Source organism: Pantherophis guttatus, chromosome 4 (assembly GCF_059756535.1).
Source record: "Pantherophis guttatus breed Tessera chromosome 4, ASM5975653v1, whole genome shotgun sequence".
Lineage (NCBI taxonomy): Eukaryota > Metazoa > Chordata > Lepidosauria > Squamata > Colubridae > Pantherophis > Pantherophis guttatus.
Window position 1 is genome coordinate 29,698,488 of NC_142066.1, and position 27,527 is coordinate 29,726,014.

A 27,527-nucleotide genomic window follows, 5' to 3' on the forward strand; every position below is an offset into this window, starting at 1 on the left:
AACTTTTATACGTAATTTCATGCTATTGACTTCTAACAAATAAATCAACTAAATATATTTAATTTACATTCGACTAAGAGGTGTCCCACGTAGGAGACAGGTTTAAATTTTTAAATCCTAAAAAAAAAAATCCTCCAAGTATCATTTTAAAAGGAACTTGTTCTAACATGCATATCTCAGCTACGGAGATGTCTCTTATAGCACATGGGTGTCTCATCCAGAAATAAAGTTTTTACTTAAGAAATTCTGTTTCTTCCCTTTGCAAGTTCAATAAAATCACATCTGGAATCTCATCAGAGCTATTGATATTAAATAACATTCTTTATCTCATATCGGGTGAGACCACTGAACAGATGAATTACTCAATTAATATTTGCTGACATAATACATAAAACGTCAGATTTCCTGTAACCTGTTTCCCAGGCAAAGAGCAGAGTAGGATATAGGCTATTAATAGTATTGTTATTAATAGGAAAATAGGAGAAGGGAGGAGTATGTTTGCCACCTGGAGTTATTTATAAAAATAATAAACATGGGATGTAAATAAAAAAAATAAAATAAGTAGCACTCAGAGTAGCATTTGCAGAATGCCAGGAAATGTTTGATGTCAGAAGGAGAAAACTAAGCATTTATTCTGGGAGAAAAAGGGCTCAGGTTTGTTCCTCAGGTAGATCACTCATGTGTTCACAATCTTATTAGCAATGGTATTTACTGTATTACATCTGGTTCCTTGGCAGTGAGACAGATATGCAAGATCAGCAGTATATTAATAGCCTCAAGAAGGATTCCTTGGTGACCCTGAATCCAATGCTAAATTCTAACCTGGCTTCTGGGAAGCCTTTGGTAGAGGAAAAACTCCCGCTGCTTTCTCTCCCTTACAGCAGACTGGCCGAAAGGTTATATTTAAGTAATTCTTATCCATTTCTGGCATTTTTCAGATGCTGTTTCTCAAGTGGGGTTTCCTTTTCCCCTTTCCTAAATAAAAAGGATGTCTAAGAGAAAGCAAATGTTCATGAGTTCACAACTCCAGTTTCTCCCCTTTGGCCAGGTTAGGTCCTTGGTCCTTAATAAATATAACAATAAAATAATGAATCAGCCAAAACATAGATAAATTCGTGGTGTTTACATATCATCCAGAGATGTATACATTAAATTTTTAAATAATAGTTAACATTTCCTTTAAAAACAAATAAATCAAAAACATCACCATCAAAGGAAATATCATATAGTTTCTTTCAATGAAAAATGCCCGTCTTTCTCTTTTTGTCTTCTGGAGCAAAGAGCAAGTAGGGGAGGGGAGATTGTTATACCTCCTTCCTACAAGACAGATATTCAAATCCGTAATGAAGAAAAGGACTATTTGTATTGCTGAAGAACAAGTAATAATCAGTCCCAATGTACAAAGATGCTTTTTCAGAAATATAAAATCAGAAGGCAGGTCAAAGAACCAAGGGCAATATTGAATGTGGATATTGTGTGTGTGTGTGTATATGTATGGGGGTGGATTGATCATTATTAAGCAGCTGGAAAGTGTCTTGATAAAAACTAATCCTTCAAACAAATAAAGGGAGCTTTCTCCTGCCTCTCATCTCCACACAAATCATAGCTTGGGAGAAATAATTTTGGTTATGACACACAGCTGGAAAAAAGGCAATCTCTTCCCTCTTTGCCAGCTACGAGATTAATAATTTTAACCTTCCTCTTCTGAAACTCTTGTTTATAAAAATATGTATGTTATACATTTGGATCTGAAATAGAATTAAACTTTAGTTAAGAAGGGGAAAGGCTAGCCACTTTGGGAATTCAATTAAATTAAGATTGAAAAGAAGGCAAAGGGTTAGGGCAAGGCCGTCCCACAGTGGCAACTTTGTGGACTTCAACTCCCAGATTTCCCCAGCCAGTTTTTAGGATTAGGGATTAAAGGGTTTCCTAGGATGGGTTTGAGCAAGTATAAAGCAGATACCTCAGCTTTGAGCAAACTCATTAATGGGTTGAGATGGAAAATGCTGCTTTAAAGAGTATCCCGGATTTTCTGGTATTTATTTTCACAATACAAAGATTGAAAATTAGTATCAATCCTTTTCTTTCACTTGCTGCCTTTTTTTCCCTCATGCTTTTCTTATAAATGGAATAAACACAACCTTTCATTCTGACCACATAGTTTCTAACTGGGGAGAAGATGCTTCGGATTTAAATCCAACAAGATTTGAACCCCCTGCAGTCGATGCGGCTTTTCTTTGGGCAGGGCAATCAAGCTGAAATGCATGTGGACAAAGGTAGTAGAATATCAAGCTGGAGACCTTTGCAGCTCCTGAGGACTTTGCACTACTTTTTCGCAAAGGCTTGAGATGTGCCACAAAGTACTTGGTGATTTAGAAAGCCCAACTCGGGATTTGAAAAAGCCTTCAGGCTCGAAGATGTTTATACCTAAGGGACAACCTGAGGAAAAGCAGTGGTGGAAGACTAGATTTGGAGCTGTGAGTTGCAAGATGAAGAGGTACAATATCCCTCTCACTCAAGTAGGAGACAGCCTTGGGAGGCCTGGTCAGTGAGGCGAGGCTATCACCAGGAAGAGCAAACTTCTTAAATCTTGGAGAGAGTGGGGAAAGGGGAAAGAGTAACACAACAACTACAGGTTGCCCTTAACTTAATTGAACCTGGAATTAGGGGTCATACATTTTCCTAGTTGTTACAACAGGTCATCACACGACCCACCTGAATTTTCAACATTTTTGGGGCCTACGTCTGCAATGGGTGTATTTTTGCCAGTAAGTAAATGTCAGGGTTTTTTTGCAAAAAAACTTGGTAAATTTAAGTCATGTAACCACGGGAAGTTGAAAATGGCCATATAATGCAAGATGGTTGCCAAAATCCTAAAATGTAATAAACATAGGGTGGGCTGGGGCCCCGGCTGCTGGAACTTCGAATCTGTGTTGTAAGTACTTGGGGAGTAAGGATGTTATAATTTTGGTTGCCAAGAGACTGGTTGTAAATCAAGGACTACCTTGTTTTTGCATTTGTTAACATCCACACAAAAAGGGAGTTACACAGACTAATTTTTCTTCCAATTCATAAACTCATTCTCTCTTCCTTCTTTATTGTTCTCAGATCTTATAACCTGAATGTGCAAGTAAGTATAAACGAGTTCTGGAAAAATGGGAGATACAGTCTTTTAACCATCCTGATAGCATGATGACTTATTATAAATGAAGAAAACCATTTCCAGAATTTTAAAAAAGATCTGAATCTGAAAAAGATAATGCAGAAAGGAGAGGCAATTCTTGTTGCAGTTCTATAGAAACAGAACTGTCATCGCCCAATTAGGGAGTGTCCTAATGATCATGTTATAACATGACAGTGGCAGTGTTTTCATTTGAATTCCTCTGTAAGCCACCAAAAATACATTGAATTAACTACAGAAGGAAGCCCCACATAGGTTGCTGCTACACTTGAGGCAGGAAAGAGCAGGGAGAATTAGCGGTAGAGGCAATGTTCTAATGACTCCACAAGTAACTGAGGAGGATCCGTTTTTGCTTGGCAGTCAAGGAAATTTGGGAACAATGATATCTGGGCCTAACAATGAAGAAATACAAGTGTCAGTTACAAATGTGTGTCAGTTATTCCTGCTGGAGACTACAAATAGTGTTCAAAATTATGTCAGTGTGTATACTTTAGTTGTCTGGCTCTCTAGCCCCAGCTGGTTGTTGTTGGTGAGTTTACTTCCTTTCTTAAGTCCAAATAATGGGGAATAGGGTACATATAGACATTAGTGTGCCAGATCCAGAATACTGCTTTCTTGGATGCACAATGTGGCTGGTTTGGCAACAAATTCGAAGGGACATCCTACAGAGAAAAGCATGTAAAAAATGCTCTTGTGATTATCGGCATCAGGAAGCAGTTTGGGGAAATTAAATGACTTGAATGATCCTGAAACACAGAAAACTAGCAGTTCAAAAGACATGCTAGCTTACTCCCTGATGTGCTTGGTTTAGGCGAGCAAGGTGCGGTTTTTCTGTAGCCGATGAATGAAAACAAGGGCTTCCCCACGTTCTAAACTGCTAATAGCCTGAAAGGGTTTTTCCATTTTTTTTTCTTCTCAGACATGCAGACCAGCTGTTATGTTGGGAAGCAGAACGAAGAAGTCCAGTCAAAATAGAAATGTTCCGTTACCATGATCAAAGTTGGTTGCCCATAATCAAGGTATGGTAGGGTTAACTGAGATGCTTTGAAACCATTTGATTCTGTCTGATGAAGGCTGAAGATTAATTCAGTTTGGAGAAGCTGCCTCAAAACACAAAGAATGTATCCATTCCCTGAAGTTGCCGCACCGTGGCAGTCACCCAAGCTCAAGTCCCACTGGCAAACCCCCACAGGGCTAGAGGAAGCTTGGGGGTGGGGTGGGGATAACTGAGTGGAGGCAGTGGGATGCTGGCATGCCATTAGACTGGCCAAGTAGTGTGGTGGACCCACGATAGGAATGGTTGGTTTCATGGAGTTCAACCCAGGTGGGCTTGTCAGAAGATCCGAGAGATAATACAGGAGGATGTACAGAGAGGGGAAAGGATGGGAACTAGCTAAACCCCACCTCATGCCTGCTCCTGTTTCTGCTTCACTGAGATCCGTTTCTTGCGGGCAGCCAACATCTCGTAAAAAGGATCCACGCTTACAGCAGCCCTGCAAAAAAAGTGTAATATGGAGCATTAAGGAGCCAGGTACAAAAGAGGGAAAGGGACTGTTTCCCTCTAATCCCATTTAAGCCTCAAGCAGCATAGCTGGTGGGTAGATCTGGAAGTAAAAATTCCAAATCCTGCTTAGCCATTAATATTATAATGGTTGCTTTTATGTAACGCACCACATTCCAAGCCTAGTTTGCTGTCAAGAGAATTTCTGTGTTCACAGGACAAGCTACAATCTGAAATTATATCATATTATGCCTTTGCGCCACAGAACATGTTAAGATAGTGGTTGGGCTCCCACAATATTTTTTAGCTCAGTTTAACTCTATTAGCTCCACCCATTGTGTTATACTCCCACGCCAACTAACCCTTCAACCAAATCAGTGGTCTAAACAAGTGCTTAACAAGGAAATGAGAAAAAAAAGAGGGAGGAAAAGAAATAAAGGGCATGTCTATACATACTTGTTGACATGTTAAGTCACAACAAAAGATGTGCTCTTTAGGCAATCTTGTTATATGCACTGCAATGAGGAAATGCAGCCTCAGACCAATAGATTAAAATGAGAAAGTTTTGACTAAAGATTTTAATACGGTAGGTTACTTAGTAAGTTATTTTTTAAGAAAGCAAATTGGACGTATCTAAGCTTCAGGGGCTATAATATTTTGATCGGAGATGTTTCATTACTCACCTATCCACCTCTCTATGCTACTGCAGAGAAGTGGCGCTTCTACGACATTAAATTTTTGGCTTACTAGCTCTAGGTTTTCCAAGAACCCCACTATGAATTTATGTCCTATTCAGAATGTTGAGTGAAACATTTAGCTTTTATTAAACTGCATAATAAAAGCCTCTCTGGACTGTTCCTATTCTTAACACATGTGGAAAGATTAAAACTTGGGACCTCAACTGAGCCTTCCCCGCAATACTTTGCATAATTGAATCACTTCTAAGATTACCAAATCAAGTTTTTCTTCCTCTTTCTTCAAAATCTCTAAAGACTATATTAAGAATATTCTATCAGTTTCTTCATTTCTGAACTATGTAACCAAAGGTTTCTTGGAAAGAAGAAACCTTTCTAATTTAATAATATCTCTGCATGACAGATATTAACTGAGAAGAACAGACAGGATAAAAAAAAGCAGAAAAAAGAGATCCCTAAGACCAGAATTCCCGAAAGTTTCCGTCTTTGTGGACCAGTGAGGGAGGAAGGGCATAGTTTCGCACGAGTGGCGAGCAAGCGCATGTGCACATGCCAGCGCTCCATTTGTGTGAACGGCGTGCACATGAGCCTACCGCATGCAAATGGAGTGCACATGCATGTGCTCACCCGCTGCTTGTGCAAGTGAGTGTGCGGGTGCTCGCTGGCCGTTTCCGCAGCCTGGTTGCAAACCCCTCACAGCCCAGTAGGGTTGGGCTCCTGGGCTCACAGGTTTGGGACTCCTGCTTAAGACAAAATCTGTGTGTCCCAATATTGAACAGATTTTTTTAAAAAAAGAATATCTCTCAAATCTTATTAAGTCAGAGTAGGCTGTCAAATTCTGGGGAAATTTCAAGATTTATGGGATGGATATCATAACATGTTCTGAAGGTTCTGTGCCAAAGTTTGGGTTAATCTCCACCGAAGTTAAATCAGTTGCTTTCTGCTAAATAAAGTTTTGGAATTTCAAGTGGATTATCAGGAGCTAGAGCTGGGAATCAAGAATCCTGAAAAAAAAATAAAGTCTTATTCTCACTTGATGGATTTAATCCACTCATCTTTTTCTTCCTGTGTAGGCGCCGAGATGCGGTAGACCATATGATTCCCCTCAACCACACGTCCATCCGCCTCAGTCTTACAGGCTTTGATTAGCTGGCCCTTGTTATTGGGAATGTAGAGTTCAAAACAATTCTACAAAAATAAAATAAGAGTGATGAAAGGAAGAGAAAGCCTTTAAAAGGCCATCCTTTTGCAAATGGTTCTTGAAAATGCCTTCCAGAAGATTTGGGAGTACAAAGAAGGGAAATAAAAGAGAATATTTTGAGAAGGGAAATAAAAGGGAATACTTGTAGTTCAGGGTTGAACTGTAGAGCCCTTGATGCTCTCTGAGCTTGTTGTGAACCATATGAAACAGAGGTAAATGAAGTATGCAAATGATCTCCCCTAGAATTTTTTTTAAAAAAGCTTTTGCTAATTCTCTGGCTATCCAGTGTCTTCAAAGTTTGCCTTATTTGCCTGCCTGCCTGCCCAAGCTTTAATTGAGGACTGTTGGTCCAAGGCAGACAATCAGAAAAGTGACAATATAAATTTTTCTGCAAATGAAACATGGCCAACCATGAATCATATCCAGCAAGCAGCCACTTTAGCAATGCTGTAAGCAATTATAATGCAGCACCACTTACTGGTTTCCGTGGGTCTTCTACTTCCCGAATGCTTAGGTTTTCCAATGGGATGATGCCTCTTGGTTCTTTATCCTAAAAAGTCATAAAAATATGAATGAAACAGAATAGGCCCAATAATCTGGGTAGGTAGGAAAGGTAGGGCATTGAAAGCATCTGTTCCAGGAAATCTCTTGGAGGGTCAAGTTTAATTAGTCTCCCTAATTTGGGATTATAGCTCCTAGAATTTTTAATATTAATATCTAATGGAAATTCTCACAGCGCTATTCTCAATGTGTCTGGAAGGCACACTAAGTTAGAATGCAGTATTGCAGGCTGACTGTGCCAACTGCCAGTTCAATCCTGACTGGCTCAAGATTGACTCAGCCTTCCATCCTTGCAAGGTTGGTAAAATGAGGACCCAGAGTGCTGGGGGCAATATGCTGACTCTGTAAACCGCTTAGAGAGGGCTGTAAAGCACTGTGAAGCAGCATATAAGTCTAAGTGCTATTGCAATTATTTGTCAACTGGAACTCCCTCACAAAGCAGTTGTGAAGGTAAAATCAAGGGTGAAGATAATATCTTACAAATGAAAGCAAATACACGTGTCCCAGGATAATGTTGCAAGATCAAATCTGGGATAGTCACCAGGACCAGAGATTTACTCTTCTGAGTTTTCAGACTTGTCTGGAGCCCATCTTCAGGGAAGTTCTCTCTACTGGAATAGGTGCTTTGGGTTATTCTTTGAGTCACATTTATGTGGTGCGTTCCCATTGGCTGAATGGTGTGCTAGCCAGGGAAATGATTGAAGCCTGGGAAAAGGGTCCCTTTATCAGTTAACAGGAGTGCTAATTTTCCACCAGTTTAGGGCCCTTCCACAAGGGCCTGGCAGCACAAGGAAACTTCAGCCAATTTCCAGCCATCAACACACCAACCAGCCAATAGGAAGGCACCACATAAATACGACTCATAGAATAGACCAAAGCATATATTCCAGTACAGAGAAGTTCCCTGAGGATGGGCTCCAGCACAAGTCTGACAGCTCAGAAGAGTAAATCTCTGGTCCTGGTGACCGATCCAGATTTGATTTTACAATAATTATCTCTGATGACTTCAGAGACTTCATAAAGCAGATTAGAGTCTTAATCCAGAGAAACCAGCTCTTCATCAGTGTGACATACTAGGTGGCTGCCTAGCTTCTCATAATGTACTCATCTATTACAGCACTTGGTTGTAGGACTTGGAATAGCACTGGTGCTCCTGTATTTGAAATACTGTTGATTTTGGTTATAACCATAAAAACCATGCATAGAGCAGTTATGAATTGGCTGTTAATCTTGCAGAGTTTAGGGGAACAGTTTGCTGTATCCTGCCCTCTTTCTGCCTACATATTTCTTGTAAATGTAATATTTCCTGAGCAACTTCTCTGTTCCGAGTGGGCTACTGTTCCTAGACTACCATCCTGTTGTTGCAAGCCTTCTTGCCCAACTGGCCCATTTGATTCCCTGAATTGCAACCTCTAGGACTCTTTAAGATTCCCACTTGCTAATAGGAGGAGTGCAGGATGGGCAGGAGAGGGAAACTGTACTAACTGTGGTGTATTCAAAGTAATAGAGGCAGTTGTCAGTCAAGATGAACCAGCGTCGCTTCCAGGTCTTCACCCGTCCTCCTGAAAACAAGAAGGGGAATCTGTTCTCATTTTACATCTTTGTCTACTTTGGTCACTAAACATACTCTATCTTCATATTTTGGGGTAGGAAGCCATGCTTATGAACAAAGCCAATGCAATAAAGAATTCAGAAACAACGTAAGACACAAAGGGGGGGGGGAAGGAAAACTAGACAAAAAGAGCACAAAACTGAGTCAAAGTAATGAAACACAGCTGGAAAGGATTCTAGGAGTTTGCAAAACAGTACCTTTTCCAACAATGGATTTATTTTATGAGCACTGAGGGACTCCAATTACTGTCTATTTTTTTTAATGTAAACTTGAGAATGGATACAATTCAAGATCTTTTTTATGACAAGATTTGTAAGGCTGTCCTGAAGCTTATAATAATGGGAGTAGTTTTAATTTATTGTCAATTTGGACGTGTGTCTATGGAGATTCTCAGTCATCCAGGTCAAGGTTATCCCAAAGGCACTTTTTCAAAAGGCAATTGAACTTTCTTGTTTTTCTTTGAAGATGTCTCGCTTTTCACCCAAGAAGCTTCTTCAGCTCTGACTGGATGGTATGGAAGGGAAGGATTTGTATTTCTTGCCAACAGTTGGTTATTTGCATTCTTTTTAGAGAGTCACTGAGGCCACTTGGAGGTTTATTTGTGTCCTCAGGGTCACCTTAGTCATTGAGAAATTGAAGCTGTGCTTTCTGCAGGATGTTTTCTGCCCTGTATCCCCCTTCACTATTGAACACAGGCTCAGGCTGTTGGGGATAACGTCTTCAAAGAAAAACAAGAAAGTCCAGTTGCCTTCTGAAAAAGCACCTTTGAGACAATTTGGATGTGTGTTTTAGCAACTAAATATCAGGGTTATCACGGAGTATTAATTAACACTCTAAAAAGCATATATACTCCTGACTTAAGACAAGCTGCTCCAACGAAGCATAGCTGTGTCTGAGAAACAAATCTCCTTTAAACAAGGTCACTGTGAGGAGTCTGGGAGAAATTTCTAGCCTCTCTAAACAAAGTTCTCAACTCCAGAGGGAAACAGCTTTTGCATAAGCAATTGATTCTTTTGAACTCAACCTACATTTTTTTAAAAAAGCAGTGCTTTTAGCATGCAAAGCAAGCAATTGCTCTAGGCTTGAAACAAGATACAAGTTCAAATTTGTTGCAAAGCCAACAGTCATTCCCAGCTTGAGGCAAAGCTAATCTGTACATGTGCATGGGTGCAAATCTGGTTTATCACTGGATAAGGATTTCAATCCTTTTTTTTTTTTTTGGCAGTCCTCAATTAAGGTAATTTCAAAGAGCATTTAGCCTCTCAAGTGGAAATGGACAAAGCTACGAGATGCCAAAATACTCTTTGAGGAACTTCAGAACACACCAAAAATCCACGTAACCCAGTCTTTGCTGCTTCCGACAATTGCCAGGCAGATACTTTTGGGAAGCTAAGGACAGCCTGAAGGTTGACATCCATAACTGCCTCTCAACAGAAGTTGCATCTCGAAATCTGCATGAGTATTAAAAAGTACAAGAATCTATGCTCTGTGGCAACCACCTTCTCTCTCTCTCGCTCGCTTTAATAAGGGGGAAAAGGGTAGGCCTGCTTTTAAAGAGTAATCCATTAAGACAGGTAGACTATTTATGACATGCAGATTGTGGACAATTCACAACCTATCTGAATACCTCTCAAAAATACCTACAATTGCACTGTTTGAATATGGTGGTAATAGGACTGAAGGTATGAGAGTAATTGCAAAGCCTTGGGGAGATGAAATTTTCTCACCCACCCCACAAAACTTGCTCAACCTCTCAATTCATTAACGTTTTGTCCTTCCCTTCCAGTGGCACCACAGTTTCATTGTATGCAGCCTGCCCTAAAGCTATAAGCATGATCAATTCAGACTTCTGTCAACAGCTGTGTCTATTACCTGGTGGCTTGCTGCAATGGGGGAGGGGGAAACAGATTGAGAGAAAAGGGAAAGTGTCAGAAAGGGAAGGATGGAGGGGATGTCAAAAAGAGAGAATGGGTACCCCCACCCACTGCTTTTGCTGCAGCCCCACCCTCCAATTAGCAAATGGTCCCAAACGAACGATCACTGAGGGAATGATAGAATACTCAACAGAAAATGGATGCTCACCCCTGCATCAAGACATGTATCATTCTAGGGGTGAAGAGAATGCTAGTTCCTTATATCTTCTCCACATTATTTTGGATCCACTGAACCCCGTTACAACTGATATTACAACATTTCCCACCCCTCCATGCCCTAAAGCCCAACCACAGACCCACTTCCAGTCCAAAATGCACCAGGCAAACCAGATGTCAGCTGCAAAGCAAAAAGCCCCCTCCTCTCACCTACCTCCTGGTTTGGGGGCAGTATTCAGACAGTAGAACAAATGTAGTCCGTGCCGTGGGATGGTGGAGGAGAGAGGGGGGAAGGGTAGCAGTGGTGGGGAAAGAAGGGAGCAAAGAGAGAGAAGAGAAGGCAAGGGACCAGGGGAGTCAGGATAGAGAGAATGGGGGTGAGAAAGAGAGAGAGGAAGAGAAAAAGAGAGAGGAAGAGAGAGAGGAAGAGAGAGAAAGGAGAACAAGTTACATCAACATAAGGTAGAAGTACATGGTCAAATCAAAAATCCTCCAACACAGACATAGGCATTTGGGGGCAATGGGATAGGAAAATGGGACAGGCAGAGGGAGGAAGGTTTTAAATTGTATGGGGATGGGTATAAATGGGATAGGCATAGCTTTGCTAAATGACAAGGCCTTTTAAATCAGGTTACAGAAAACCCTACCTCTAAAACAGGAGTGTCCAATCTTGGCAACTTTTGAGAGTCCACAGATCTTAAAATTGCCAAGCTTGGACACCCTTGCTGTAAAGATTTAGGTGACATTTGCAAACCATGATGCAACCAACTTTGCTATATAATGGCCTCCGCAGGGAGGCAAAAATGATTGCAACAATAGTTTGCTAATCACTCATTTCTATAGGTAGATACTAAATCACCAAGAGTTCTGGCCTGTCCAGCAAGCTGCATCTTAATCAAGCCAAGAATTCAGTTTCCAAGCATAGCTCTTCAAAATTCACTGTCCATTTAACTTCTCTGAGGAAAATGACTAGGCTAGCTTCTATTCTCCCCCCCCCTCTTGCCCAAATATTGCTTTTCTCGTTTTCTCCACCTTAAACATACAATGTTTGGGCCACACAATCCTTCCTCTTCTTTTTACTGTCCATCTGTTCTGCTCTATTTCAGGACAGATGGATAGATGCAATAATATTTTACCTACAGCAAACGCTACATTCTAGTGTTGATCTACTAAAGCACAAGAAAGGGTGATGTAGAAGGAAACAACCACATCCTTGGTGGAAGAACTTAAAACTGGTTTATTTCTACTAGCAAGTGTGAAAGCACCTCCATTTGTATGCTTTTATTCCTTAACTTGTTCTCTGCTCCAAAGCCAAGATTTGCTACAAGAGCAAAAGAACAAACAGAAATGTTTACCCTGATTTAAGTTCTAACCAGAACATAGAAGAGCAAAATAAAGCACCTACAGATAGTCCTCAATTTACAACCACAATTGGATTTCCAACTTCTGTCATTAAGTGAGTTGTGCCCAGGTTTATGATCCTTTTTGCCCCAGTTGTTAATCATACGGTCATTAAGTGAATATGGCGTCTCCTTGGCTTTGCTTGTTGGAAGCTGGCTGGGAAGATCACAAATGTTGTGGTCCGCTAGCAGCCTGCGGAGCTGGCAGTGGAGTCGGACAGCGATGAGGCTGAGGAAGAACAGGGGCCAGTCCTGGAGGCTGGGGAAGGCCCGGATGAGGGCTCTGTGTCAGAGGCAGAGATGGGGCCAGGGCCATCAGGGAGTGATGTGCGGACTTTGGAGCCTCCAGAGGCTGACAGTAGAGCGGCAGAGGAACAGGAGGAGCCTGTTCCTAGTGCATGTATGAGGAGAGCTGCCAGAAGGCAAGAGCAGCTACAGCAAAGAGGACGACGCGAGAGTAGGGCCAAGAGATGATTGGCTCCTCCCATAAGGCTTAAAAGACCAGCAACGGCTCTTGGGCTCTTTGTCGGAAAACAACATTGATAGACTTGTTTTTGTCTTGCTGCACTTATCTCTAGTTGGTGTCTTCTGCTTCTGAACTTTTGCCAAGAGAAGCCTTTGGCAGTTTGCCTAATTATACTCAGGTTGGTGATTAGACTGAAGAATTTGTGTTATGAAGAATTTGTTTTAATTTAGTTTGGACTACGCTAAGAATGAGTTAATTCTCAGTTTTTCTAATAAAGTCTGTTTGTTTTGGAACTGTTTGCTTCTAATACTACCTACTTGGGCCTGGGTCACAACAACAAAAGGTGGTCATATGAATTTGGGATGGTGCAACCATCATAAATGCATGCAGGCTGCCAAGCACCCAAAATTAGATCACTTGACCATGGGGACACTGGAATGGTCATAAACGCAAGGACTGTCAATAAGTCACTTTTTACAGTGCTGTTGTAACTTCAAACGATTGTTAAACAAATAGTTGTAAATCAAGGATTATCTGCACTATTCTATCTCAATCTCCTGGTAGGAAATCAGGACTCAGTGATCAGGGTCCCATCCAATCACTTTAAACAGCTGATCCCAAGGATTATACCATTTTTGACTCTATGACGTCACTTTGGATTTCTTATAGTCTGGATCTGAGTTGGTCTTGCCTGCTTTGGACCTTATATTGCACCTGGCTTACTTTGGATGGACAGGAAGATTCCCTGAGGGTCTAAAAGCTCACCTTTTCGTGCCTCACTCTTGTCAAGAGTACTATTCCACTTGCTTCAACCTAACAATGATATCATAAAGCTGCATGCTCCTTGTCCAAGGAGGAATTCTTTGTCTCTGGTTTACAAAGTAGTTCAAGAGTAGAGAATTATTCTACAATGTGCATTTTTATCTACACTATGTTTTATGACAGAAGTTAAACTGGTAGTACTACTAATTGCCCTGTATAGTGTGGAAAAGTAAAGACAGCATGATCTGACTATGAATCGAGATTTAAGACTGGAATATTCCATTGTTTTAATCTCCCTGTCTCCTCCACCCCACCTGACTTATAGAGGCATCCAATAGGTTTGAAAAGGTACCAGCAATAATGGCGAAATATCAGACGCCAGAGATATGGCTTTCAGTGGCCTGAAACTGGGGTTCCAGTTACTTGCCTGCTTTTAAAGGCAATTCACAAAAATCCCAGCAGACCCCTCTCATCATCTGTCAGAGAAGATCCACCTCAACTGGGAGGCGGGGAGAAAAAGGGAGACCTCTGCAATTCGATGGATCCCCATGGGTTTTTATATAGATATATATATATATTTGGTTAATGGGAAAGGGAGGGACATCAGGGTGGATTTCAGGAGGATCCCTTTGATCTGATGAAGAGAGAGGTCATGCTTTAAATGACACAACAGGTGGGGGGGAAGAGAGGAGAGTGCAGAGGCGTGCAAAGATCGTGGGGTAGGGGTGGTGGGAGAGGACAGGGGGAAGGGTAGCGGGGAAGGGGAGAAAAGGCCATAGTGTTTAAAGGGGAAACAGGGGGGGGCGCCTCTCACCCAGCTTGAGGAGCCAGCCCTCGCGATCGGGGTTAAAAAATGTGTGTGTCAAGTCGTTCCCATCATCCTCTGGGATCTTGAAGGGCTCATTACGGATGCTGTCATACAGATTCTAGCAGGAAGGGAGGAAGGAGAGGAATTACAGACAGGAATTCTATTATTTTCCAATTTGGCAAGAAAAAAGATGTGCCTGTGTGTCTGTTTGAATTTCCATGGCACAGTGACCATGCTTGATTGACTATACAATGGAGGGGATAAAATAATTTCGAAACTTACAAATGAAACACACTTACAAATTAAAGCAAAGTATTTAAAATGAATGTAGAAGAAATTGCAGTCGCAGTAATAGCATTATGTTAAAACAAGGTATGAGAATAGGGACTCCCAACCTCGGCAACTTTTAAGATGTGTCAACTTCAATCCTGCAGAATTCCCCAGTATAGCTAGCTGGGGAATTCTGGGAATTGAAGTCCACATGTCTTAAAGTTGCGAAGGCTGAGATATCCTATATAAAAGTACCTCAAAACTGAGCAGAAAATGTTTGAAATGATAAAAAAACCAACTACAAAAGATGGTTTCTTTCCTCCCTCCCACTAGCCTTCAAACCAGAGAATCATCTAGCTAAAAAACAAGCCCTGTGTTCACTTTGCTAACTTCTCACCCGCAGCAACTCCTCCGGCAAGTCACCTCCATCATTGATACCACGGTTCATAGTGATAAACCTCTCAACTGTGGGCTTGTCTCGGACGTTGGGATTATGAAGGCTGGTGTTTAGCATGATCACCGCAAAAGAGAGGACATAACACGTATCTGGGGGAACAAAGAACTCAATAAGCATTTCAGAGCTTACTTCTACGCATCTGAGTAGATATGAGATACAGGTTTTTCTTCAAGTTCTATTTAGAGGATAAAATCATTATAGGAAAAATACTTGAGGGAATCTAAGTTATGGAACTGCAGCTCATTTGTTTCATCTTTTCAGCTGTTCTGAAATGCTGTGAGTATTTTATTACAGAGTCTTTAGATAGGACCATTTCAGGCTACTCTATAATAGAATGTGGCAATGACCCTGGGAGATAGAAGGAAGAGCCGCAGCCTAGACAGTTATCTCAGCCTATTGAAGCGAAGGTGACCTGGAAAATATATAAGAAGGGACCCTCCCTGGTTTTCAGCAGAATAAAAGTAAAGCTCTGGAGAAATTATTTTCAGGCTTGCAAGATTCTGCTAATGTAACCTTAGAATAAAAATTGAGTTAGCAGTCCTAATTGTGCTTCCGGTCTGAACTACTTAACAGGCTACATAAGAAAATATTTTAGAAATACTTCCTGCATGAAGCAACCTACACGCTTCAGAGAAAGAAGGCTATGCAAAGCTTTTCTCTGATGTGTTTAAGTATTTTTAAAGGAATATTTGAACAAAATATTCAAACATAATGTGATCCGAATATATAGGCTTATAACCACAATTAAGCCCAAAATTTATGTTGCTAAGCGAGATATCTGTTAAGTGAATTTTGCCCCATTTTACCACCTTTCTTGCCACAATTGTTAAGGGAATCACTGCAGTTGTTAAGGTAATAACACAGTTGTTAAGTGAATCTGGCTTCCCCATTGACTTTGCTTGTCAGAAGTTTGCAAAAGGTGATTACATGACTCAGGGATACTGCAATCGTCATAAATATAAGTCAGCTGCCAAGTGGCTGAATTTTGATCATGTAACCATGAGGATACTGCAACAATTGTAAGTGTGAAAAATGGACATGTCACTTTTTTCAGTTCCGTTGTTAACTTTGAATGGCCACTAAATAAACTGCTGTAAATCAAGGATTACCTATATGTAATTTGGTCTCGTATTCTCACCTTATTCTACACAAGTTATTTCTAAAAAGTAGTTTTTAGAATACTTAGCTCTTATGATAATAGGTTTGTGGCTCAAAGGATAACTATAACTGTATTATTGTTATAGTACTTTAAATGGATTAAAGTAGGTTGTGGCACAATGCAGAACAACTAGCACCATCTTTACAGAGATTCTAACGAAGATCACCATTTAAGACAATCTGATAACTGATTCTGCAGGGTAAAATTGATCCCTTGAAACGGATCCTAAATTTCACTACACTCCAGGGTAAACAAGCTATGGTTACAGAACGAATTTGGCCAACTGAGGCCTAGATGAAGATTTCCTTCTTTCCTGAAACCCTGCTTTTCAGATAAACATTTATTTCTTAGTTACCCTTTCATACAAGATGTATCTAAAGTTCAAGGCTGTGTATTCCCAACTCCTATTTTCCCACCAGAACCCAGATGCAGTGCACCATACTGATGCAGTAACAGACAATGAGATGAGGCATCCTTGATGCTCTTACCTTGGTTGTTTTCTTGCAGATGTTTTATTACCCAAGCTAGGTAAATCATCAGTGCTAGTGACTGCAAGAAAACAACCAAGCTCAGAGAGCACCAAGGACTCCTCATTTCAACCGTGATCTACAAATATTCTCCTTTATTAGGACAATGAGATCTCATCTCTTCCAGCTATTGAATCATTGTTTTTTTGTATTCAAAGAACAATGTGTTTGATAGAGCATGCAAAACGTGTGACAAAGTGGAGGGATCAGCCAGTATTTTGGAACTTTTCATACAATTTAATAAGTTTTCTTTGGAGGGACTTTGGCTCTCACGCTGAAAAAAGTGCTCTCTTGAAGCTTTGTACTTTTATAGACATTAATGAGTCTTTAATTCTTGTATGCAGGAAAAATATGCTCCGCAAGCAAATACCAGTGAAATCACAGGGAAATAAATGGCAGGAATGTCCTGGTACTCAATATTCAGTGTTTGATTCAAATACTGCCCACATTCCTCATTAATCCAAAGAAGGTTTGTGGTTCACAACTAAAGAGGCCCCCATTCTCTTTCTCAAAAAATCTGTACCTGTAGACTGAAAGACCCCTGGGTTGCACAGACAGTACCGCTGAGCAAAGGCTTCCATCATACGATCAATTTTCTGGGCTTCTCCTGGTAATCGAAAACTCCACAGGAACTGCCTGCAAAGAGGAATGGGAAGCCATGAATGAAGACACAGGGGAAGTTCTTATTTGTCTGATCTGAAATACAGGTAGTCCTCAATTTACAGCCATCTTTTAATGAGCACTCAAAGTTACAATGGCTCTGGAAAAAAATGATTTATGACCATTCCTCATGCTTGCTATCTTTGTAGCATCCCTATGGTCACATGATCAAAAGTCAGACGGTTGGCAACTGGCATATATTTATGATGGTTGCGGTATCCAAGGGTCATGGGATCACTTTTTGCAACCTTCTGATAAGAAAAGTCAATGGGAAAGTCAGATTCACTTAAAAACCGTGTTACTAACTTAAGAAACGCAGTGATTCACTTAACAACTCCGGCAAGAAAAGTTGTAAAAGTGGGGCAAGTCTGTCTTGCTTAGAAATTTTGGACTTAATTGTGGTTGTAAGTCAAGGACTACCTGTATTGGATATGTTCTTTAAATTGATTCCATATCTGGGATGTTTTGCATCCTGTGTTTTTCTATCCTCTTTCATTACTTTGTACTTGATTTTCAGCATTCCCTATACCTAGCAAAGGCTGAAGTGATCCTCATCATGGGAGATCACTTCAATTTCCCCCCCCATCCATCTAAAAGTACAAATTTTTCATGTTTAGAAAACAAATTCAAATGTAGGCTCTGCATTCTTCATTCGGAGAGGTTGACTTTTTCCTTTTTTCCTTCCTCCCTGTATTGTTTTTGTATGTTTAGTTTTCTACTGTTCTTTGTTTTTATATGTTTTAGCAACTGTAAACTATTTATATGTCAGGTGACATACATTTAATAAATTATTGTGGTTCATTGCACAGTCAGCCAGATGTTCCCAAGGATCTGGGAGAGGCAGATGCAATTGTCTGATGATATCAAGGCTATTGTTGCAGGATAAAAGGTGTTCAAAGACAGACTGCTTTTTGCAGCTGACTGATAGTGATTCTGTCAATGCCCATAGTGTTGAAGTGCTGCTTCAAATGTTTTGAGATGGCACCCAAGGAGCCTATCACTATGGGTATTATCTTTATTTATTTATTTTGCCACAGTTGTTCTATTTCTACTTGCAAGTCTTAGAATTTTATGTTTTTCTCCAATTCTTTCTCTTCTCTTCTGTTGCCTTCAGCTATTTCACTGTCCACTACCCAGACTTTTTTTGTCTTCTCAACAGTTGTTAAAGTTGGGGGATTACATGGCAGGTGATTGTTTGAACTCCAAAGTCCCAGAGCACTTTAGCTTCTTCATTTTCTATTATTTTATATATTTTGGGATCCCAACAGTTCTGGCTTACAGGCAAGTGCTTATTTCTTGCAGAAATTCCAATGCTCATTATTGCCACATTGTTATGTCACTGTTTATAGTCTATGTGTGTGATCTTCTTGCAGCAGCTAACTAGGAGACAGCATCGTCTGTCTGTGCTGTCTTCTCAATTCTGACTTTCTATGCATTTGTTTTTATAGGGTTTGGTCTCATGCACTATAATTAGCCTGAGATGCATTACCTACAACTACTACTATGCAGTTGGGAGATAAAGTATAACTAAATATAGAAAGCCAAAGGATTCTCCGTCCATTTATATAGAAACATACCATGAGTGTAGTGACATAGAGAAACCATAGTATAGATTATAGACTATTGTATAGATTTGCTATAGGGAAGTATAATAAATAAGGCAAATGCCAAAGGATGGCATTCTTTCTTTTACAAAATTAAAGGAAAGGCTGTGAGAATTGATGCCCATTCGCCTACAGGGTTGAAATCGGTGAGGCAGGAACAGAAGTGGTGGCTTCAGGCAAGCTCTCCTTCCCCTTTAGCAGGAGAAACAGTAAATTCTTGCTCTTATCACCCCCCCCCCCCCAAGATAGGAACAAGAGGTACTGCAGCCAAATTGTTGGAAAACTACTGTAGCTAATGAGGATATAGTAGATGGCTGAAGATTTCCAGACTCACCTGAGTGCTTGCACTAGGTTGAGGTCAGTAAATTCATGCAAATCAACAAAGGCATGGAGCACACCAATATTAAACTCCTCCCTGAATAAAAGATTAAGAGAGTTTGTATTAATCCTGTCCCTTTGAAGGCAGTTATTCCTATCATCTCAATCGCTGAAATGTTTACTCTATTTTCTTCCCTCGTGACCTCTTCAATCTGCTTAGAATTCATTCTAAAATACCCAAATTTGGTTTTCTCTCACCCTTCCTTTCTGAATAAATTTAATCTATCCCACTTCAGTATCTGTGCTCTTTTCTAGTGTCCCAGGAAGCTCTATACTGTAGTTTAATCTGCACTGTGTTATCAATGGCTGCAATCTTCTCACTTTCTCATTTGCTCCTCCCATCAATGCTGTTCTTGCTCACCTCTCGCCAAGGTAGTCCCCAATGGCTGTCTTGTTGAGGCCTTCCCCTTTGTAGAGGAAGCGAGCAATATCCTCAGGTGTGGAGCGCAGAAGTTCATTTTCCACCAGGAATTGTATTCCCTGGAAAAGGCAGTGAAGTCAAAAAATGTAGAACAAACACAAATATGTTCCCATCCTCAAATTATCTTTAACTCAGAAATCTCAGACAGGTTAGTTTGTGTATAGGTGTATATGTGTGTGTGTGTGTGTATATGCTTTCTGGATTTTTACAAATAAATCAATGTGGTAAACATGTAAAACAGACCTTCCTTCTCTTATTTTCCCCACAACAACAACAACAACCCTGGAGGGTGGTTCAGCTGAGAGAATGATTGGCCCAAAGTCATGCAGATGGTCTTCATGACTAAGGTAGGACTTGAACTTAGTCTCCTGCTTTCTAACCTGATGCCTAACCATTAGATCAAACTGGCTCTCTGGGTTTCTCAACTGGACTTCCTGCCCCTCAATCATATAATTCTGTCCTAACCTGGGGAAGAAAATCATGATTTCTCATTCGCAGCAATTCCTGGGTCATCAGGAAACATTTGTTTTCCCTTGGACTAATCTTTAGATATCATAACATGCAAACCCTTCACTCACTTACTTTTTTGGGATCCATATTGAACTTCTTACGCCCCATCCCCATCTTCCGGTTTCTCTGTAGAGTTTTACTGTCCAAGACAAAGAATCATACCTTTGACTCTTACAGAAAGGAACTGCAACATTTTAAGCTCATTTAGGCTTTTGAATACATACGCAGGTAGTCCTTGGTTAATGATAGTAATTGGGACTAGAATTTCCATCACTAAGCGATGCACTCATAAAGTTTGACAACACATGACCAGCAGGCTCTGTTGCCATCTTTAATCAAATGCTGTCAAACATTAGGCAAGGACCCACTTGATTCAAACCATTCCCAGATTAGTCCCTCCCAGCCCTGAACCTTGGAAGGTAAGGGGTTACCTATCTTCTCTCTCCATCTCTGCTCTTTTGGCCACCCTGCACAATGACACTTCTCAGAGGTGGTGACACAAGGGCTAAAGCAGGGGCCTGGGGCCTTCATAGCCCCAATCAGCCACTGCTGGGCCTCTATTTCAGCCCCAACTCAGGCTTTCTGAAGCATTGCAAAACACACAAAATTTAGAGAAGGGTGTGCTTGGCCTTGGGAAGACAGCGTGGAACAGCCAGAAGCTGCCTCGCACAGAGCAAGGCTAGCACATCTTATCAACAGCGGAAGGAAGACGATAGTGAAAGTTAGGTGGGCATGGCAGGGCTATCAGTGCAGGGCAACAGAGGCTTTGTGTTACTATTTAAAATAAATAGCTTTTTTCTGGGAATCATTTATTTTCTGTCTCTCAAGAATGATGCTATCTCACAATACCTCTTTGTTCTCATATTAGAATACAAGAAGAATATATTTAATTCAGTTCTCCAATCCAGAACAGAGAAAGCTGCCTTTACAAAAAATCATGATTCCCCCTAGGCAAGGGAAGAAGTTCAGCCTAATATTTCCTACAATTAAGGCTGCAACCTAATAAAACAACTTTTTGTCATTGACTTATGTGGATTTTCATTTCACTGTTCCACTTCCATCAGTTAAAACTGTGCATGACTACACATTATGCAGCTGAAGAAAGTAGTATACTTAATGAGTTTCAACTGTGCTCACACAAATAGTAATAGGCACTGTCTTTATAAAGACATTCCTTCTACAAAGATATTCCTTTTATCTCCAAAGAATACTTAAGATACTGATAATAGTCATTTAACAACTGCCTCATACAGTTACAACAGTGATGAAAAAGTACTTTTATGACCAATCATCGCATTTGCAACCTTTGCAGGTCTGTAAAGCAAAGGAAAGTTTAAGTAATATTGTAAGCACAGTTATGGTTTCATTTTGCAATCACTTCATTTAACAAGTGAGTTGCTAGTCCCAGTTGTGGTTGCTAAAAAAAAACTACCTGTAATGATATTTATATAAAACCTCTCCTCAATAATGAAGGGCATCTTTAAAAAAAAATAAAGAACCTGACACAAACGCAGGCATCCACATTTTAGAGATTTCAAAAATACTCTAGTATCAATGGAAGCTGCATTATTTGTATTATATATTAAAAGAAAATCTCAGAAGTCAAGGAAACAGCCGCTAATTCGAACAGGCATATCCTGAGATGACTCAGGGACTCATATGTTCAGAGAAGCCTGGAACAGTTTCAGAAAAGCCGCTCTTGAAACCATAATGTCTTAATAGGAAAGCAGTCTTTATACCAGTGGTTCCCAATCTTGGCAATATGTAGACTTCAACTCCCAGAATTCCCCAGCCAGCAAGGCTGGCTGGGGAATTCTGGGAGTTGTGAAGTTGCCAAGATTGGGAACCCCTTAGATAATTTTCTCTAGGGAGAAGGAATCCCTCACCTTCCCTCATTGGCCTCCAGTCCCTCCACCTCATTCATGGCTTCACTGAGTTCATCTCTCAAGCGTTGGATTTCCACCAACAGCTCCTGCTTCCGTCGCCGGATGTTCTCCAACTCTAGCCTCTCCTCTGGTGTCAGATCTGGAGGCACTGCAATGGAGGAAAGAAAGCAGACTGAAGAAAGCTTACTCTTCTTGTCACTTTGAACCATTAGAAAAAGCCAGGGGTGTCTTTTCAAATGAGTCCACTTCCATATTCATGCCTCCATTTCAGGAACTTGTGAGATTATCACATAATCAGAAGGGGACCTAAAGGTAGTCCTTGATTTTTGAGCAGTTGCTTAGCGATTGTTCAAAGTTCCAACTTTTTGGTTCTCCCCCTCCCATGGTCACAACTGCAATTTATGATGTTTTGCTGATAATCAGCATTTACTTCTGGTTTTCAGCAAGAAAAAACAAGTTATAAAATTGGGCTGATCACATGATGACTAGTTTATGACTGTTACAACTTACGACCATAATGGGCAGGATCCATTATGGTTGTAAGTCTAGGACAAATAATATGTGTATTAAGTCTTAAGTATCAGCTCTTCAAGGTAGACCAGATCAGAAACAGATTCTATAGAGCTTCTTCAGTCATGGCTGACTGAAGTTCATGAACAAGGACCACTGTGAGGAATGGGATGTAGACTGGTTCTTTGAATCTCACTGAAGAACAAGAGCTTCAGAATTTGCCCATAAGAGCTCTTTATGAGGAGACCATAAAATAGTGGTCTCTCATGGTCGAAGTCAAATATCAGCAGAGCTTTTCCTAAAGGTATTAAGCCAACTGAACTCACTTTGGAATTACATTCAGAAATGTTTCATTTCACTATTTTATCGATATTGGAGACCTTCAAAATGGCAACTCTAATTTGACACCTGGTGAATTTTACCTTCTTCCTTGGATTTAAGAAATTTTAAGCAGAGAATTTAAAATAATATACAATTGGCAAAAAGCAAAAAAAAAAAAAAATTTAAGAAAGTTTTAAATAGATTGGGAGACTATAGAGTTTATTTTTGCTATAAGATTTGAAAACCAAGTCTATAAATTAAATAATATACACACAGGAAATGACTGAAATAAAGCTAAACCCTTATTAGGAGCTGAGGCTTGATGAAGGTTGCAAATGAATACTAGAGGGAGTGTGTTGTAAGTTGGCCAGTCACTTTTGTGAAATGAGAGACCATATAAACGTGAATAAATAAATAAAAGTCCAATAAGAAATGACTTTAAATGAGCAATTCGGTATAACCTTTTATCTTAAAAGAGATTTTTGAAGCATGAACTGAAATATTAATAACTAATACCTCAGAAAAGATACAGATTTCAATGGAGAAACTTTTAGATGATGAGAAAAACTTTTTAAAAGCCCTTTACCTAAACATACACATTATAGAGTTTGAAGGCATAGAAGATGAAAAAACCTGATATTAACAAAGTAGGAATACCTAGGACAAATTTTTAAAAAGGACCTGGATTTTGAACTGACTTTCTTCCTGAACTAGGATTGAAATAATGAAGATTTCTTGATTGCATATTAATAAAAGTTAGGCAGAGAGTTTTTGTTTTTATTTGTAACTTTAAGAGAGAGTGAAAAGTCAGTATATTAGCATATGTCGATGTGATAGTTGGAAGCTACTTTTTAATTATTTGTTGCCTTTTCTTTTTTCCTTTTTCTTGCACCTTCTGAGTTTTTCTTTTCCCCTTTCTTCTAGTTTGGTTTATATTAGTTTTTACTGCGCTTATTAAAAACTTCCAATTAAATTATTAACAAACAAACAAAAAAAAATTCCACAGGAAATCTAGAATTATATTTTATTGAGATAGGTTGTAACAATAGAACCTTGCTGTGCTTTACCTTCTCTCCCTCTTATATCTTAGTGAATCAAACCTGCCTAAATCTCTTGCCAATACTATCTTGCTTCCCAGGGCTTAAGGAATGTTTCAACCTTATTTACCTATATAATAATGTCGCCTGTGTCCTTAAAGTTATCTTTTCAGCTTTTTGCTATTGTTCCTTTATCTCAGCAACTTCCAGCATGGGGAGATGAAGTCCACACTTCTTAAAGCTGCTGAGGTTGAAAACATTGGTCTATACCCAGATCTAACAGATGGCAGTTAAGCCATTGTCTGAACACATCCAGCAATGGGAACCCCCCTGCCTTGTTAGACAACTGATTTCACTATCCAATCGCTAAAAGGGATTTTTTTTCTAGCATTTAGTTGGAATCTATCCTCTCTGCTTTGGGCCAGACAAGTCTGTGCAATGCCAATCTTCAATGTTGTATAAATACTTATTATCATTCTTTCATCGTCCATGTTGTTTACATCGGCATCGAACTCCTCTTTCCGCCTAGGACTTATGACCGACATAAAACAATTCCAATCTTGTTAGCAGATACGAGCATTAAAGTGGTTATTCAAGATTCATTTACAATGTGTGCGTAAGAGGAACCAAGCTGTCAAGAAACTGGAGTTCACAGGTCCAAATGTTGATCTCTGGATAGTGCCTTTGAGTCATTAACACTGGCATAGTCGACTTCACAGGGTTGTTACAAGCAGGAAATGAGATGAGTAGAGAATCAGGTATGTTGTGTAGGAAAGCAAGAGATATAAAATAATAAAAAACCTTTGCAAAAGCCACTTCCTCTAAGTCTAGGATGTCCAGCTTTCAGCTCAGAGGCACACCCAGAACAAGAACTTATAATGAAGCCAGCCTGCAGGTGTGGGCATTGGCACATACAGTCCTCTGAGTAATTCTTATGTTTTATGTTTCTTTGTAAAAAGAAGTTGGGGGCAGTGCATAATATCCAAAATCTTTTTGAGTTACAAAAACTTTAATTCAGTTCCAAAGAAGAAATGGGGGTTGCTTAATTGTTTTATTGAAAATGTAAAGATCCCAGAGGAGATGAAAATCTGAAATACTCCCGACACATATAAATTATTTTATTATTTATTAAATATACATGCCACTCATTTGTTTATTAAATGTATATGTCTCACAGTTTGAGGCAATTCTGGGCAGCCAATTCACCTGATTAAAAACGAATCGTGCAAAACGCCGTTTTTAACCAAGACTTTTTAAACCACCCTTTGGCAGTTCACACACATTTAAATTTAAATAATATTAATAAATAAGGTGTAATATTATTAGCAAGGATAACACGTTAAAAATAAACAGAATGAGAGCCTATGATTTACAGTATTTAGACAATTCTCCCCCCCCTTTTCCCCTCGCAGCATGGTTGGATCCAATCACAAACTGCCCCTTCCCTCCGAGGAATGGTACATCCTCCCATTTAAATTATAACGGTGCTTTTTTAGAGCCGTCTCATCAATTCCGTCAATAGGTTGCCAATTCTCACCCTCCTCCATCGCGTTCGAGAGCCGCTTAAACAGACCCATCCCATTTTATCTAATTGGAAGTCACAGACAATGGTGCATTCCACCCTCCCTCCTGTCATGGTATAGCCTAAAAATCCCACCCACCCCCGCCCGATTCATGTATATCTTTAGTCGATGGAACGCATCGCACCCTTATCATTAAATGAAATAAAATCTCGATCTCTCCCTTATTATGGAACGGGCCGACCCGGCATTCCCCTTTTATTTCGCATGGTTTACTCCAGCCTCACCCCTCTTTGTAAGGATCGGCCCCGCCCCCTACGCAACTGGTACTGAATGGCTCAGTCCACCCACTCTTTTTCCTATTGTAGTTATTGGGCGGGTCTCGTAATGGACAATCTGCCCCTTTGTCTCCCCTCTATAAGCTTCCCAATGGAAGAATCTTAGGGAGCCCTACCATAGATACCGTCCTCCATGACGTCCAGAGTGCCCCCAAACAGGGCCAAAGGGAACCACAGTTTCTTCTTGCCTCCTTTCTTCGGGGCTGCAACAGCAATGCCCTCCTTCAGCAGCCGGGTTCTAAACTGAAAAGAACGTTCCGCCTCTCATGAAAAGCGTAGCCAATAGGAAAGAAAAGTCACGAGAATAGCCACCTAACAGCTAGGAGAAGTAGCCAATAGAGAGGAAGATTTCACAAATTACATGTACGCTTGTAGCAACCAATAGGCAGCCTCGCCATGATATTGACAGGAGAGTTATTCAATGAAATCTTACACTAGCCCACTTCATCATTTCTGTGGCCTTGTAACTCGGCGTTCCTTGAGCCGGTCCATTCTCTGCACGTTTCAACCAAGATATAGGAATCGTATAGAGTCCTTTAGAGTCTTTATTCAATTGACATGTGAAAGGATATTTCTTTTGTCTCATGCCCCAAAAAAAGGATTCAGCTATTTCGATCCAAACAGCAGCAGCTCCTATTTTTGCTCCTGTAGCTCATTTATAGTTATTCTAACGTGCCATTCTCATAAATGGGAGGGTTTTGTCTCTGTCCCAGGAAAAAAACAACAAATGATATTCAAATCTCATCCTCTTCTATTTGTACGTTTATGCATTCCGAACGTCTAAACGTCACCCTTCGAGTCCTGCCCTCCTTGCATACCTGTCAATCAAGATGAGTGAAGCGTAAGCAACCCAATGGAGACTGGCTACCGTACATGGGCTGCCAAAAAATCCTCCTCATCAGGAGATGCGGCAGAGGACAGGTTTTTTCAGCCTGGGCAGCTGAGACTGTGCGCTTCAGCAGCTCCCAGAATATGCTGGGTGGGGAATGCAGGGGATTGAAGTCTTCAAGCTGCTCAGGTTGAAAAACATTTGCGTTTTGCGCTGTCTCTTTGCTGCCATCTTGTGGTCAGCTAGACTTTTGCAGCCCAAATTCCATAGGGCTGCCAGAATCGTAGGGCTGGTGGTCTCCATGAGCGCAACTACCTTTAGATGCCGCATCAGCAGTGGTGGGATTCAGCCAGTTCGCACCTATTTGGGAGAACCGGTCGTTGGAAGAAATCTTATTTTGTTTCTCCCCCCCCCCCCACTTTACAGGGTTAATCCTGTAAGGAAGGCAGGAAGGAAACGTTCTGGTGGTGTTTCTAGCCTAATCTTTATTGCCCTGCTTACAGAAACTGCCTCTCTGGTTAACCTTTGTTACATTGTAACAGTTAAAGCAAAACACCCATCAACCTGAGTGACGTTGAGTTGGCCACGCTCACATGGTCACATGACCACCAAGCCACACCTACCCAGCTGGTCATTAGGCAGTGGTGGGATTCAAGTGATTTAACAACCGGTTCTCTGCCCTAATGATTTCTTCCAACAACCAGTTCAAACTGCTCAGAAAGTTAACAATCAGTTCTCCCGAAGTGGTGCGAACTGGCTGAATCCCACCACTGTCATTAGGGCAGAGAACCCCATCACTGCACATCAGTGAGACTTTCCCCAT

General features: G+C 40.5%; 1 protein-coding gene across 3 annotated transcripts; it reads right to left on the reverse strand.

The window, feature by feature from the left end:
* Window positions 1–1,106: 1,106 nt before the first annotated feature.
* On the reverse strand, window positions 1,107–27,220 carry CYTH2 (cytohesin 2). Of its 3 annotated transcripts, XM_034419427.3 has the most exons (12): window positions 25,992–27,213; window positions 22,150–22,297; window positions 20,336–20,402; window positions 19,694–19,812; window positions 19,289–19,369; window positions 17,214–17,326; window positions 14,945–15,093; window positions 14,284–14,395; window positions 8,625–8,701; window positions 7,057–7,128; window positions 6,411–6,565; window positions 1,107–4,674 (listed from the first exon to the last, which is right to left on the reverse strand). In XM_034419427.3, exons 1-12 carry the CDS (start codon window positions 26,008–26,010, stop codon window positions 4,587–4,589), a joined length of 1,200 nt encoding a protein of 399 aa, XP_034275318.1. In that variant the 5' UTR covers window positions 26,011–27,213; the 3' UTR covers window positions 1,107–4,586. The 3 variants fall into 3 exon arrangements, with proteins under 3 accessions (XP_034275318.1, XP_034275317.1, XP_087747976.1); XM_034419426.3 differs by lacking the exon at window positions 6,411–6,565; XM_087891850.1 differs by lacking the exons at window positions 6,411–6,565; window positions 20,336–20,402 and having other exon boundaries at window positions 25,992–27,220.
* Window positions 27,221–27,527: the final 307 nt, after the last annotated feature.

Excerpts from the sequence above, each read along its gene's own strand:
- CYTH2 (XM_034419426.3), bottom strand. Across the intron at positions 20,403-22,149 it reads CTGGAGGCCAATGAGGGAAG|TAAAACTCTACAGAGAAACC; the intron begins GTGAGGGATTCC and ends TGTCTTGGACAG. Across the intron at positions 7,129-8,624 it reads ATTACTTTGAATACACCACA|GATAAAGAACCAAGAGGCAT; the intron begins GTTAGTACAGTT and ends ATGACTTTTTAG.